Source organism: Haemorhous mexicanus, chromosome 1, assembly GCF_027477595.1.
Source record: "Haemorhous mexicanus isolate bHaeMex1 chromosome 1, bHaeMex1.pri, whole genome shotgun sequence".
NCBI classification, from domain to species: Eukaryota; Metazoa; Chordata; class Aves; order Passeriformes; family Fringillidae; genus Haemorhous; species Haemorhous mexicanus.
This window is the reverse complement of record NC_082341.1, coordinates 140,309,465-140,324,345: the sequence shown is the minus strand read 5'-3', so window position 1 is coordinate 140,324,345 and position 14,881 is coordinate 140,309,465. Positions and strand designations below refer to the sequence as shown.

Genomic DNA, 14,881 nt, shown 5'->3' with positions numbered 1-14,881 from the left:
GCACTCAATTTCATAAATACTCAATCACAGACTGATTCTCAGAAAATTCTTGCTGATGAATTTAGTCTAATCATAAGCATTTAAAAATGTGAAAGGTTAAAGGCATGTAAGTATTTCAGTAACCTCTGAAAGAAGGAGTCTAAACTATCTCACCGTGAAGAAATGATGCTACTAGAACAGGCAGTGAAGAAGAATTGGGATTTGGGGTTAATCCCTAGCAAGTGTTGCAAGTCATTGCAGAGAGATTCTCCCAACTGTAGGCTAATCAGGTTTCAATTTAATTCATTTATGCTGAATAAATTAAATAAGAGGATTTGATCAATCTTTAGGGAAGAGTTTGCTGATTAAAAAAATCAGGAAAATAAGTACTCCCTTTTTTGTTTCAGTATTTGTTTTATCTGTTGGGGTGTTTGATTACCAAGGTACACAGAAGGACTATCACTTCTTCACGGGCTACTTTAAATAAGATCCTATAAGCCTACAACATGTTTACTATAAATTCAGCTATCTCAATTCTCCAGTTTTGCACTGTCAGACAAAATAACTAGTAACTTGATGAAAAATACAAAATCCCCACTAGAGTGCTTTAATTAAAAGGAGAAAGGTTCTTACTGAACTCCCTGTAAAACGCCAATGAAATAGTTAAGTGGAATAAAATTTTCATTTGTAAGCATTTTCATATGCTTTAAAGAACATGTTAAAAAGCAAAAAACATGAATCATTTTGCTACTTTAAAGGCAGTGTTCTTGTATCCTTTTCCCTATTATTGTAAATACTTTGTATGTCAAAACTTTGTTAAATCCTATCAGAGTTAAGTAGAAGGAATTCACTAGACTGGAAGCTTAATTTCTATCAACAAGTATAAACACTTGAAACTATCCTGACAACATTTTGGAATTTCAAGATAGCATTCACATCTAGAGAAGAACAAACAGCAAGATTACTATACTTTTAGCCACTAATGCACTGGTTTCCCCTTTTAAACCAATCCTATTTAAAATACATGCATTTTTCCACGTATTGGCCATTGGCACAGGGAGTTTTTACACAGAAACCAAAACTGTGCAGGCTCAGTTGAAACTTTTTATGCAGCAAATTTGTTCTTCAGAATTAAGTGAGTGTATAAATAATTCCCTTCAGACACTTTCTTCCCCATCTATCCTATTCCAAACGTTTTTACCCAGATAATCTGAAGAAGACAACTAGGAATATTTACAAAATGCCTGGTTTTTGGAAACAAAATTTAAAGCAGCATTTAACTTTGACAAATAGCCCTCACTAACCTTTAAAAATTTGCCTGTAGGGATAAAATGACAAATGACTCTCACAATGGGACTTATTAGACTTTTAGACTATTGCTCTAACAGGGCCCTTCAGGAAATACTGTTTCAGATTATATCAGCACTTCCATTTTTCAGGGCCTAATAACTCAGTTTGAAAAAAATAACCAACCAAAAGAAGTAAAACAAAAACCACACACACACCTTCCCTGGGGGATGAAACTTAACACATGATGTCATGAATGAACCTTGCTTCAAAATTTAAAACATGTAAGTTTCACAACATTCTGTGCTTGTATGCAGCTCATGATGCTCATGATATTTCAGAAATAAGAATATTGTAAAAGATTAGCATAGGCCACTGAAATGTTTTCAGTGTTTTGAGAGGGGAAGAAAATTTTGACAATGTCTTTAAATGTCTTAAGGTGATTTAACATAGCGGTGAAAATGCTGTGCTGCTGCAGGCAATATTAGCTGCTAAACATATGCTCTGGTCCAAATCCTCTATCTGTTTCAGACCCCTTAAAAACCACTAAAGTCAATAGACAGATCCCATTGCCTTCAAAAAGTTTGGATCAAACTCCTTAAGATTATATCATGCCACAGACAACAATATGGGATATACCAGACATTTAGAAATACCAGTCTTGTTAGGCAAGGGGGGTGTAATTATGGAGATTTAAGACATCATAGTCTGTTGACTGAAAGCAGTAATGCATATTGTAGAGATGAACATTTGTATTAGAAGTCCAACAGTGAGAAAGAAAGTCAGCTTCCCCTTCACCTTCCTGGCTGAGGCTGCATTCAGAGCAGGGATTCTGAGCAAGCTCACAGAGGCAATCACAGCATTATGGAGTAGCTTTGTTCTCAGATGGACCAGAAGCACACAGCTACAGGGTGGTCAGCTGACAGAAGTGCCTAAACCATTTCTCCTTCTACTGCATTTTCCTGAAGCAGCCATGTTTATTACATATCTGCTAAAACACTTAAGTGGTGGACTCAGTAGAGGAATGTTAGTAATAGGCAAGTATCTTTATTTCAGATACTCCTTTACTCCTTCAATTGCATCTTCCCTTTTTAATCTACTCTTTCATTATACAAATTTTCAAGGTGTTCTTCAAACTATATTCACTGAGAGTTCAAAATGTTAAGGCCATACAGTATGATTAATAAACAGTGAGAATTTAGAAGAGTTGGAAAATGTAAGAAAGCCTGTCTCTCAAACATCTTAACATGGAACTGGCAACAAATTTACAAAGGGTGCCTCAAAATAGAATTTAAAAATAAAATATAATAAAAGCCAAACCAAACTGTGTCTGATCTTTGCTTTCTATATCTTACACCCATCAGATAGGAACACTGATATGTGTTCTGCTTCAAAAGCATTGAGTTCACCTCACATTTTGTAAGGCAGCAATCTCTTTACTATGGCACCTTACTGACTCTTTGAATATGTCCAGACTGGTCTGCAAGCTTTGTGGTGACTCTTGGACTAAACCTCCTGAATATCCAGACCCTGTAAGTAAACCTGGATTTCCTATTAAAAGAAAGAAGTGCTCTTACAGCTCGTGACAGGGTGCATAGGCAGCACAGAGTTCTTCATGAGCACAGAGAATTTGTTTCCTTTTCTGCCCATGAGCTACTCACCTATCTTTAATACTTTAACTCATGTCCTGTTATATGACTTGTTCCAGCAAATGTTTTAGTTGCTGTTTCTCTTACTCATTTTTATCCCTATTTGGATCTGCTGTGCCATCTCCCACATTGTACCCCCCTAAAATTGTCCTTAGTTTATTTCTTTGAGCTGTCTTTGTGTAATTTATTATCTCCATATGATCGTCTAGTAATATTCTTACACAACTTTATCTCATGTATCAATCATCCATTCTATGTATTGTCCCACAATTATCACAATGAATGTAGGCTACTGCAGCTGTGGAAGAACAATGCCTTCAAAGACAGCTCTCAAACAAAAGGAGAGAAATGAACATCTTCACCACAACCCCCGCCCCCGTGAGAAATTGTGCTTTCCACTGTCTTAGACTCATTACCGACTGGAGGCCCCTACAACAATTAAGTACTCCAAGAGACCAGAGTGAGGTCAGATCTCTTCCTCTTTTCCTGGTCCTGCCACCAAGCTATTGTGCTAGCTCTCACTAAGTCTTTATCATCTCCCTGCTTCAATTTTCCTCCTCAACAAATGCGCCTAAAATGTTATCCCTCCTGGAGAAGTTAATTTGAGATGAGTACAGGGAACACTGTAAGATTGGAATGTTTTTCTTGTGGTTAGCATGGTGACGCAGTCCACTTCCCATGGACAAAGCCCGAGAACAGGCAGGGTTTCTTTTTGTATTTTCAGGCATCTTTGGTGCATTGCTGTTGCAGGAAAAAAATAAATAAATTAAGCAATAGCAAACAGGTGATGAATGTGTCTACACCAGTGTGAATATATGAAATGGAACTTTATACCCTCAGGAAGACTGCTAGTTTCCACTGGCAACCAGTACAGTCTGGATATAAATTTTGATAATATTGTGACTGAACAGCAGCACATCCCAGCTCCTCCAATTAATACAGAGACAGAACCCCCAATTAGGAGGCTGATCATGCATTGTGTTTCTACACAGACTACTTGAGAAAATGGGAGACTAGGGGCCTCAAAGGAGGTTTTCCCCAAAAAAAAAAAAAAAAGAAAAAAAAAAAAAGACATGGCTTTGGAGGAAAAAAAAAAAAAGAGACCTGGAAAAAAGGCAGCGAAAATCTCAGCTGGAGTAAAGATCTCAGGGGTCAGGGGGTATGTGTGGAAACAACTGCCAGGGGGTGCTCAGGGACCTTGGTCTGTAATGACTGAGGCCAGCAGCCACAAGCAGTGGCAAACAAAGATCCAACATGGCTTTAGCTCCAGCATTCCTGGACCAGCCATGACCTCCCTGCCAAGAAGGAAAGCCAAGACCTACTAAATATAATGCTGGGGGTGAGCAAGTCCATGTGAGATAATCTAATAGAGTGAAACCACTAATCTTGTTGGTTCTTGAACGAACCCAAGTAACCAGATCCACTATGGCTGTTAGTTCCTGCCTTGCCCATGAACATTACAAGGTAGTATTCTGTAATGTATCCTGTTACAGAGTCCCATCCTTTCTGAAGAAATGCTGTCTAACACTGATGCACAAGGCTGTGGATGTATTAGATCATTGTGAATACAGCTTATTTGTAGGATTTGCCATGGTGACTGTGACCATTACCATGACCTCATGAAGACAGGTACAGTAAGGTACAACCCTCACCCACGTGTGAAACATTCTGCCTGTATTTATACAGCATGCTCAGGTGACATCTCCAGATTGCCCTGTAACCCATTTTACATAGTCCAGAGACTCCCACAGCAAGGCACTTAGCACTACCTGCAAATATTCAGCACCACCTCTTTCCAAGCTACTCACTTCTGAGAAACTACAACAGGTAGGCAGGACATGGCCTGGCAGCCCCTGTCCTGCCCTACAGCAGAACTGAAGAATGGACACAGGGCTCTGATCTCTGACACCCCATCCTCCATGCTACCAGGGCCAGCCTAGATTCTAATAAATGGAGAAGGCTGACAGCAGACAACAACCCTGAAATGACAAATTATTCCTTCAGTAAATGCAGGTAAATATGCAGCTGCAAGGAAATATAAAGACTGTCTCTGGGTTTAATTGTAAGCTTTTCCTAAGTTACCTGAAATCAATGTCCAGTCCATATGCTCACAGTACCTCATCTGCCCTGTCCACTTACCTGAACAACAACCCTAAGTCTCTCTTCTCTTAAAATTCAGCCCTGCTGCATGAGAACACTACCCCATGCAGATGAAATTATATATTTGGCAACCTAAGCCAGGGTGTAGGGTGGGCTGTTTTTTTAGAAGAAGTGTACATAGAAAAATAATAAGTAGATGAAATATAGCTCCCTTCAACCTTTTTCTAACTCTGAACGGTTTTCTGATGGGAAGTTTTTGGCAAGGTCCACCACCTGATTACAGAGCTATGGATTTTGAACCTAAAAAAGACAGAACATGCATGAAGCATTATGCATCTCTCTTTCCCTGTTCCTCCTTGTTTTTCCCCCTCAGCTCTTTAGACAGCTTACTTGAGCAATCATTTACTGTGGGATTGATCTATCTATTTGTGTTCCAGTTAGCAGGGTTTCTAAGAAAGTTGTGTCATGCTTATGTTAAGAGCTGTGGACTTCTGGGTCAGAGCTGACCAGATCCTAATGAATCTAGTGGGCAAGCAAGGCATACAGTGGTTAAATTTGAGTATAACTTTTGCTTAGGTATTTTAGAATCCTGTACTTAGGAGTCAAATTTAGGATTGTGAATGTTTACACATGTGAATGTTACACATTTGCAGCCCTTATTAGAGCAACATAGTATCCATAAAGTGTCATAATTACTGAAAGGAAGATGACCAATAGCACAGTAATAAAGTAGAAACAAATGCAAAGCAATAGTAAAAAGTGTACAATATATAATAAAAGATGAAAACATAATGAAAATTAATTCCACAGAAACTGATAAACTTCTGCAGGCCCTAGCTCACATACATGAATGTGACAAAAAAATTGTTTTACCCTCCCTTATTCTGAAAAAGCTCAGTGAATATCTTACATTTCAAGAAATGTACCCACTTACTACATAAAGCCTAAAGTTTACAACCCTTTTACCAAAGTACTCAAGAAAAAAAATCCTCTATTTTCTATGAATTAAAAAGGTTTTTAAAAGATTTTAAAATATTGAAACCTGGAAATAAATGTCTTAAGCTAAGATAGTTTCAAGCTTCATTTCCTGAACAATGAAAAGGGAAGCAAATATTTAAATCCAAAGGCAGAAACTGTATCTGAAACAGGTCATGAAACTCACACCTACAATGAGATTTATATCAACTTCAGATGGTTTTCAAATTACAGTTTCAAAAAAGTCTAGTGATATATGTACCACCTTCAACTCAGATTTTCATGTACAATCATTCTATAACTGCTTAAGATTTCATAATTGAACCTAAACTAATCCAACAGTCAAGGATAGAAAAAGAATATACAGTAAGCCCTGCTTACTGTTCACTGGCATGTATATGATAACTTCAGATATGAAGTTACCAGGATCCAAGGGAATGGCCTGAAGTTGTGTCAAGAGAGGTTTAGCCTGGATACTAGAGAAAGGTTCTTCACCTGGAGTGTAGTTGGGCACTGGAACAGGCTCCCAGGGAAGTGGTCACAGCACCAGCCTGACAGAGTTCATGCAGCATTTGGACAATACTCTTAGGCACCTGGTGTGACTCTTGGGTATGGTCCTGTGCAGGGCCAGGAGTTTGACTTGATTCTTCAGGGTTCCCTCCAACTCAGCTTTTTCTGTGATTCTGTGAAAATAATACTCCCTTCAAGTTGTTGCACATTCATTATATTGAAGCTTTTTCATAATAGCCTATTATTTTTCCCAAGTATCCTGGGGATACAACATTTAAAGATATATCCCACTGAGAAATTTCACTTTTCCCCCTCCTTTTTATTTCCCTTTTCTTCTTTTTTTTTTTTAATAAATCAAAATAGGGAACAATTTTCAGTTACTTAATGCATGACTTATTGTACCTCTTAATGTATAAAGCTATTTTGAAAAATAACTTTAGAGCATTTTATTTTGAAAAGCCTCATTTTTTTTTCTCTGATCTCCAGCTCAAGTATTCTTGAACTGCAATGGTTTTTCTTCAAATCTCTCTCCTGTGAACAGCTTGGGATTGGAAAGCAAAACTGGTTTATTTCATGCTCTTCCATCATCACCAATAATAAAGATCTGAGATTAAATTATGCCCTTCCTCGTTGATTCCAATACTCTGGGATAAAAAGCTTTACTTACAATTTCCTTTGCCTAGTTTTGTATATTTAAAGTACACTATGTCATACTTACAGAGCCAAATTCATTTATTCCTTAGCAATCCAGCAAAGCTCACTGAAGTATTCTGTAATTCCCAGGCATAGTTCTGCCTTATAACAAGCACTTAAAGTCTCTCTTGAAAGCACAGAATTAGACAAGCTGGTAACACTTGAGATGCATGCGTTATTTTCAAATAAAATTATAATTCCTTCTATCTTTTCTTGCTACCATGATGAACATAATGAAAATTGTACCATAGGGTGGAAAGGAAGGGACTATTCCTGTGTAAAAGGTTTCCCTCTCCACTCCTTTCACACTACTATATTCTCTAAAAAAAATCAAGGTAATAGACCAAGAGTAAGCCCATATTATACAGTTTTTTAAAAATTATCATTTTAACCCTATCATGTGTCAGTATAATATACCTGATGTAACCCTTAGGAGGATTTTAGTCAGCAGAGACATCTGCATTTGTAGGAGATTCACCTCTTAAAACCTTTATTCCAACAGGCATATTGGGAGTATAAGCCATGAGAAAGGGAATATTTTTCTTACAAGTGGAGTGTAAACATAAACCCTCTTTCCCTATGAAATAACTATCTTTTCACTTTGTCTTGTTCTTCCCAATTCCCTTTGTGGAGGGAAAGGGAAAGTATTTTATTTATCTGTTCTACAAAAACCTAGGATTGGTTGAAACCTTGACAGAGAATATATTAGAACTGACTGACTTCACTGGATTCAAAACATCAGTGAATCTTGCAACACAACAGCTTCATAAATTGTTTGGGGTGTAATATAAGAGGAATAGTTCAAAAAAGACAGAAAACATCACACTGAAAGTTGAGGATAGGGCCTAACACAGTCTAGAATTTGGTGAAGTACCATCAGGTAAGCATTTCTGCCCTTGGCTTTTTAATATGTTCACAGTTTCAGGTGAGGAAAATCTGCTTATCCCAGTTCCACTAGGAAAATGCAGAGTAACTCCACTAAGTTAATTATAATTACATTAGGTAAGTTCTTCAATATTCTTAAACCAGAAAAAAAATTATCAAATAATTACAAAGTTATAATGTGGTACAGAATCTCAGAAGGAATCAGCTTTGAAAAGACCTCCAAGATCACTGAGTCCAACCTATGACTGAACCATGTCAACCAGGCCATGGAATTGAGCGTCCAATCCAGTCTTTCCTTATCCAGGGACAGTTAAAACCCCTTCTGTGAAGAAATTCTTCAGATATTATTCAACGTAAACCTCCCCAGGCACAACTTTAGACTGTGTCCTCTTGTTCTGTCCTTTGTTACCTGGAGAAGAGCCCAAATCCCACTTAGCTACACTCTCCTTTCAGGGAGTTGTAAAGATGATTAGATCCCCCCAGCTCTCTCCTCATAGCCCTTGCATTCCAGGCCCTTCCTCATCTCCATAGCCCTTCTCTGGACCCACACCAGCACCTCAATGTCCTTCCTGACCTGAGGGGCCCAGAACTGGACACAGCACCAAGGTGTGGCCTCACCAGTGCTTAGAAGAGGAGGACAATCCCTGCCCTGGTCCTGCTGGCCACACTACTGCTGATAGAGGCCAGGTGTCATTGGCCTTCCTGGACACCTGGGCACAGGCTGGCTCACGTTCAGCCGCTGGCTCATGTTCAGCACTCCCAGGTCCTTTTCCACTGGACCACATCCCACTACTTGCATTTTGGACTCTTGTATTTCATAATTTTTTCCCCCAGATAGTTTAAATAGCACACCAACATAATCATGGATTTTATGATGATTCAGCTGAATTATGAGATACCCTTTTTGTAAATTTGAATGCTATCTAGAAATAGTTGACAGCACTGAATTCCTCCAGATGATACATTCTTCATTTTAGAAATATTTCTGTTTTATGCAGTGTAAAAGTATTTATGGAATGCAGGATTTAAAAATTGTTTTCAGATACAAAGTCAAAAGAAAAAAGATAGCAGTATAATTTCTGAATTACAAATAAAATAAAAAAAAAACCCAAGACAAGTTACGTAAGGTTTGAATCATATCAACGGATGTGGAAGAAGTTAATAGATTCAATTTCCCTTTGATAATGTGAGACAGAAAAATATTTTACTATGATTTCCTAGCGATTATTTACTTCTAGCAATTCAAAGAATGTTGGATTCCACTGTCATGTTAACAATAAGATAAATGACAACCAATTATGTAAACAGAATCCTTCAGATAAAATTTCCTCACTATTTAGGAATTATGAAATCAAAAGACTTAGCCCAAGCAAGATACATTCCTGTTGATTTATTTAGGATAATCTTCTAGATAATTCTAGCCAAATGCTTTTATTTCATTAACCAAACTAGCAATCTTAAGTACATTGGTGCTAAAAATATCAAGTATAGAATTTCCAGAAGGGAAGAACTTCATTAGGTTAGAGGACTTCAGCCACAAGCCTGTTCTATGTCAAAAATGAAATTTGGGCTAGAGGTACTATGCTTTGTATAATTCCTCAGTCAGGTGTCTGTGCAAGAATTCAAAATAAACTCACATTTCCTGTTATTCAGTTAACATTGGCTAAGACTGTTTTGACATGAAAGCTTAAATGTATTTTAGAAAAATTTTACCAAGAGGGTGAATATCTCGCTAGATGATACAGCCAAAGCAGTCAAACACCCTCTTCTTAAAACTAATCCTCAGCACAATGTATGTTTCACTGAGGGAATTTAAAACAGTTTGCCTGATATTTTGCCTTGGTTCAGTATTGTTTTAAGTCTTATGGTCTTCCTCTAAAAGGCTTCTCCAGCTAGTTCTTGACACCTTTTCACTCATTACTGTACCTGTTTCTTGCAGACACTAATTCATCAGCTAAAACCAAGCACTGTATGGGGCCTTGGATGTTTTAGCATTTTGTAGTGCTGAGGGTCTTCCACTGGCAGCTCTGTAACCTGTCATGAGGAGAAACCAGTGGCAAGTTTGAACAGACCTTGGTGAAACCCATGCTGTTATTATGGGAAAAATAACAAAGGAAGATAGTTTTCACCATTAGAGATTATCTATGCCATCAGTGACATGTAGGTATCAAAGTATACAGTATCTACAGCTACTATGAAAAATACTAGGCTGTCTTGCAGATAAAAAGGGATTTTTTTCTCACAGATGATGTTCTGAGAAAAGTATTACACAAAATTACACATATCACAGACTTATATGAAAGTGTTAACAATTCAGTGTCACATGAAGAATTACTTCATTCATGCTGCACACTTTTTTTCCTTTACAAGGTATCATTAAGATACAATGAAGTCTTACCTCTAAAAACCAGCCTGTCATATCCTTAATTCTACCGCCTTAACATCTTTCTGTTAAGGTGGGGAGAACATCACTGGCTGCCTGAATAGTGGCTTAATAAATGTTAATAAATGTTAATGTTAATAAATAAACCTTCTTACTCCTCACCTCCCATTTACATTTAAAACAAACCATCCAAGTCTAAAATTAACCTGTACTACAACTATACTAACTTGCCATTCCACATGAACAGCTATTGTAGCTACTGCAGACATTGTCTGTAGTTATGTGGATCACTAAACAAATTATTATGCCTCTGCTCATGAAAGGTAAAGTTTCCTGATGACAAAGGTTTTAGTCATGCTTTATGAGAAGAGATGAGGCTTGACTTACTGAACTCAACTGTGTGTCCTGACAAAAATCACTAGAAAACTTACAAAGTGTAACAGGAAAAGAAACCTTTTATCTTTCTGGAAAGTTAACATGGTGAATCACAGAATCATTTAGGTTGGAAAAGTCCTCTAAGATCTAGACCAACATTAAACCATGTCCCTAAGTGCCACATCCAGACATTTTCTAAATACCTTCAGGGATGGGGACTCAAGCACTTCCCTGGGCAGCCAGTACCAGTTCTTCCTTACAATGGCTACAAGTAATATGCAAGTTATCAGCAGTAATACTTATTCTTCCATTTCTCTCTCTAAACTCAGCAATACATTTCTGCACTTGCTTGGAGTTCCCTGTGAAAGCCATTGTCCAGCAGCTCCCCAGCCTTTTTCCATCTCATCTGGCACAGCCTCCAAACGGAGAGCTTGGAAACATGGCCAACGTGGACCAGCCCGTAGCAAACTTTTCACTGGGTGCCAAGGACAGCTTAGGCCCCTTTTCAGATTCTCATTACCAGATTAGACCGAGATCAAGTCAAGCTCACACACGACGCACAAAGTGTGGGGGCTGCGCTCACAGCTGCCTTCGGGAGATGATCACCCCTCCAGAAATCCCACTCCGCCCCAAGTGCCCGAAGTGTCGCCGAGCATTTGCTCACGCGCTCCACCGGCGCCTTCACCCCACGCAAGCGCAGCCCCCACACCGCGGACAGGAGCGGCCCGGGAGCCGCACTCGGAGCGTCCCCAGAGCAGCCCGGGCGCCGGAGCGGGGAGAGGAAGGAGAGGGGAGAGGAAAGAAACGGGAGAGGAAGGCGCGGACATTGGCCCATCCCCGGCTGCGGGCCGGGGCCCACAGTGCGCAGGCACCGGCTCCCCACCGCGGGGGGGGCGGGGCCGCGCAGGCGCAGCGCCCACAAGAGCCGCGTCGCGCCCCCGCCTTTCCTCTCTCTCCCGGCTCCAAGATGGCGGAGTACGACCTGACCACCAGGATCGCGCACTTCTTGGACCGGCACTTGGTCTTCCCGCTGCTGGAATTCCTCTCTGTCAAGGAGGTGCGTGTCTCTCCTGAGGGTGGGGAAGGCGGCTGTGGGAGCGGGAAGATGGTAGGCCTAGCTGCCGGTGCTTCCCGTGGGCCTGGGTGCGCCGGGGCTTCCTCCCGTGGGCCTGGGCGCTGCGCGGGCCGGGCGCGGCCCGTGGGGGATTCGGAGCCTCCGTAGGGAGGAGCTCGAGGCTCCTGTGCTGCGTGAGGTGAGGGGCGAAGGGTGTGGGACTGCCCGGGCAGGGACGGGAGCAGAGCCGACAGGAGGCCTGAGGGAACCGCTCCTTGATCATGCCGCGCAGCTCCTCGGCCCCTCGCTTGCGAGGCAGCGCAGACTTCCTGCACTTTCTCCTTCTCCGGATTTGGCGTAGTGTCTTTTCCTCACCTGTATTTGGAGAAAGAAGTCAAAACTCTCCCTTGCAGCCGCAGTCCCCCGGCGTGGGGCACCCTCGATAGCCCCGCAGCTCTTGGTGCTCGGGCCGTCCCTCAGCCGGAGCTCTGGGCGGTCCGTGGGGTTATGCCAATGATGCTGACTTAATTTTAATTTGAAACCCATGCTATCACGAATTTATGTTGGAAACAAATATAAGTCCTTTCTGGCGTTAGCCCTTGCTAGTCTTCTTATGTATTTTTTTAAGTTATAGTGCAACAAAGAACATAGTAATGCTGGAGGTACCTCAGATGAGTGCTTCAGGTACTTTGAGCTAAACTCATCAGTCTAAGCTATTTTAAAATGGGAGCGAAATGTGGAGAGTTATGTAAGTTTTGCATTTAAAGTAGGTGTTATTTTAGCCTTTAGATAGGAACTGATGAACCATGTGTGCATTGAGACAACTTGACCTAGCCAGATGTCATGTCTAGCACGAGGAGTTTGCTTAATGCCTCTCATCTTGGGGGCATTTATACATTAGCATTTTTATGTCAGCTGAAGTTAATTAAACAGGTAATTTTGTGATGTTAGTTTTGAATAACACAATGTTCAGAGCCGAATTAAACTTCTACAGATTCTATATCTGAGATGTCCACAAATGTGGTGTGGTGAGTTGTAATATGGCTCATTGTGCAAATATGTTTTTGAGGAATATGCTGGATTTGGCTATCGCCTGCATCTTCAACATCTAACAGCAGTTTACAACTCACTTATAAATTATGGAATATGAACTCTTAAAAACAATTTGAGAGGTTTAAGTACGCCATTCAATTACGTAGCTACTCTAAATTTGTTTTTATGCTATAGACCTAGCAACATATTTTAGATTAATCTGCCCTACAATTAAATTGTGAGTTTAATCTTGTGCCTCTCTTCTGAAATCCACTTTAAATAATTTATCTAGTCCTCACTAGATAAATTATTTTGTGGAAAGTACTCAGTACTTTGAAAGAAAAGCATGATTAAGTTTTGGTTTTTTTATTTTTTAAATTTTTGTAAAAAAAAAATACTGTTCCTGTTAAGAGACTAGTAATAGTTACTTGACTTCTCATTAGCTTTTGAAGTACCTATTTTTGTCGATAGCAGGAAATATTTAATATTTTATCAAGACTGAAAATGCTCAGAGGCTTTATAAAAGTAAGTACTCTTAATGGTAGAGCAGTGAAATTTGATACTTGAAACAATTCAGTTGTACGGAAGTCCATTAACTGTGCCATAAAAGTAATACATAATATGAATTGAAACTCCTTAACCCTATTCAGGTGACTCTGTTAATAATTCCTGTTTCAGATATACAATGAAAAAGAGCTGCTCCAAGGAAAACTGGATCTCCTTAGTGATACCAACATGGTGGATTTTGCTATGGATGTGTACAAAAATCTTTATTCTGATGAAATTCCTCATGGTAAGCTGCTCATTTAGATGTAAAGCTTGTTTTTCAACTGTTCTGACTAACATAATAAATAACTAGTGGTAATTGCTTGTTGTGTACAAAAACTGGAGTACTGTTTAACTTCAGCATTACCAAAAGGATGTGCAATACTGAGACAAGCAGAATGCCCTAATACTGGAAAGTTTGGGTTTGTTGATCTGTCAGGAACTTAACCTTTGAGTGACCTCTTAAGTATTTCAATGCTGATTTGGTAATTTCACGCACTTTAAAGGTATTGCAGTGCAGCTAATGGAGTTGCAGTAGCTTTTCATCTGTCAAATTAAATGCTTGCACCATGATTTGGTGTTATTTGGTGACTTTAAAGCATTCAGTATGTTTAGATTAGAGTTGCATTGTAAGTAATTTCATTGATTTGTCTGTGGCTATTTTTAGACTTAGAGAAAGCTTTTTTGAAAATGTGTGTTTTCCTCAGTTTTGGCAGTATAAGAATTGCTGCTTCTCTAGGAGAAAATAAATTTAAGATTAAAATGAATGTGATTTCTTACTGTATTATCCATAATTTTGATAACGTCTCTGTTTACTTCTTAAATTTCTATCATCTTGAGGAGCATTGGGGCATGGGGAGAAAATAGATCATGTAGCTTTTGTCTAATTTCCATTCTTCATGGGTGTTTTGATTTTAAAGGTTTTTTCCAAGTTCTTTTTTTTTATAGATTGGGTGTTGCATTTTGTTTTTATCTTCCTGGTCTGGTCTTTCAATATCCAGTGTCTTCCTATTTCTCCATCTTTTTTTTTGTGTTGGTGAATTCCTCATCTTTTTCTTAGCTATTTGGACTACAGTCTATTTTGCTGCATCTTAGGAGGAAGAGACTTGGGTGCTGTTGCATTCTTCCTCTGGGTCCTGCTCTTTCCAGGCTCTTGAAGCTGCAGAGATGGCCACTCTTCTCTTTGGAAGAAGGGAATTGATAGGCTTATGGACATTGGAGTCAGTGTTTTGACCGGGTCTGCTAGCATTAGGTGGGCATTGTTATGGGCATGTGTATCGTGACACATGGGACTGGTAATGAGAACATGTAATGAGAACCAGGGCGGTTCATTTCTGTAGTGTCAGAAACAGTCGTACTAATACCTGCACCTTCAGGTTACTTAACAGCTCTGCTGATTAAAAAAGTCAGGTT

The 14,881-nt window shown here is 39.5% G+C and overlaps 1 protein-coding gene and 1 long non-coding RNA gene across 2 annotated transcripts in view; one reads left to right on the top strand and one right to left on the bottom strand.

The window, feature by feature from the left end:
- The window catches only part of LOC132337144 (uncharacterized), a 27,936-nt gene extending 16,197 nt beyond the window's left edge, over positions 1–11,739 (bottom strand). The window contains exons 1-3 of the long non-coding RNA XR_009489071.1: positions 11,040–11,739; positions 10,005–10,112; positions 6,486–6,673 (exon numbers count right to left, since the gene is read on the bottom strand). This is a non-coding gene — a long non-coding RNA (uncharacterized LOC132337144). The remainder of the gene's footprint in view (positions 1–6,485; positions 6,674–10,004; positions 10,113–11,039) is intronic.
- Positions 11,735–14,881, top strand: part of EIF3E (eukaryotic translation initiation factor 3 subunit E) — a 23,416-nt gene continuing 20,269 nt past the window's right edge. The window contains exons 1-2 of the mRNA XM_059865372.1: positions 11,735–11,893; positions 13,601–13,715. Coding sequence (XP_059721355.1) covers positions 11,804–11,893; positions 13,601–13,715 — 205 coding nt within the window. The 5' untranslated portion in view covers positions 11,735–11,803. The remainder of the gene's footprint in view (positions 11,894–13,600; positions 13,716–14,881) is intronic.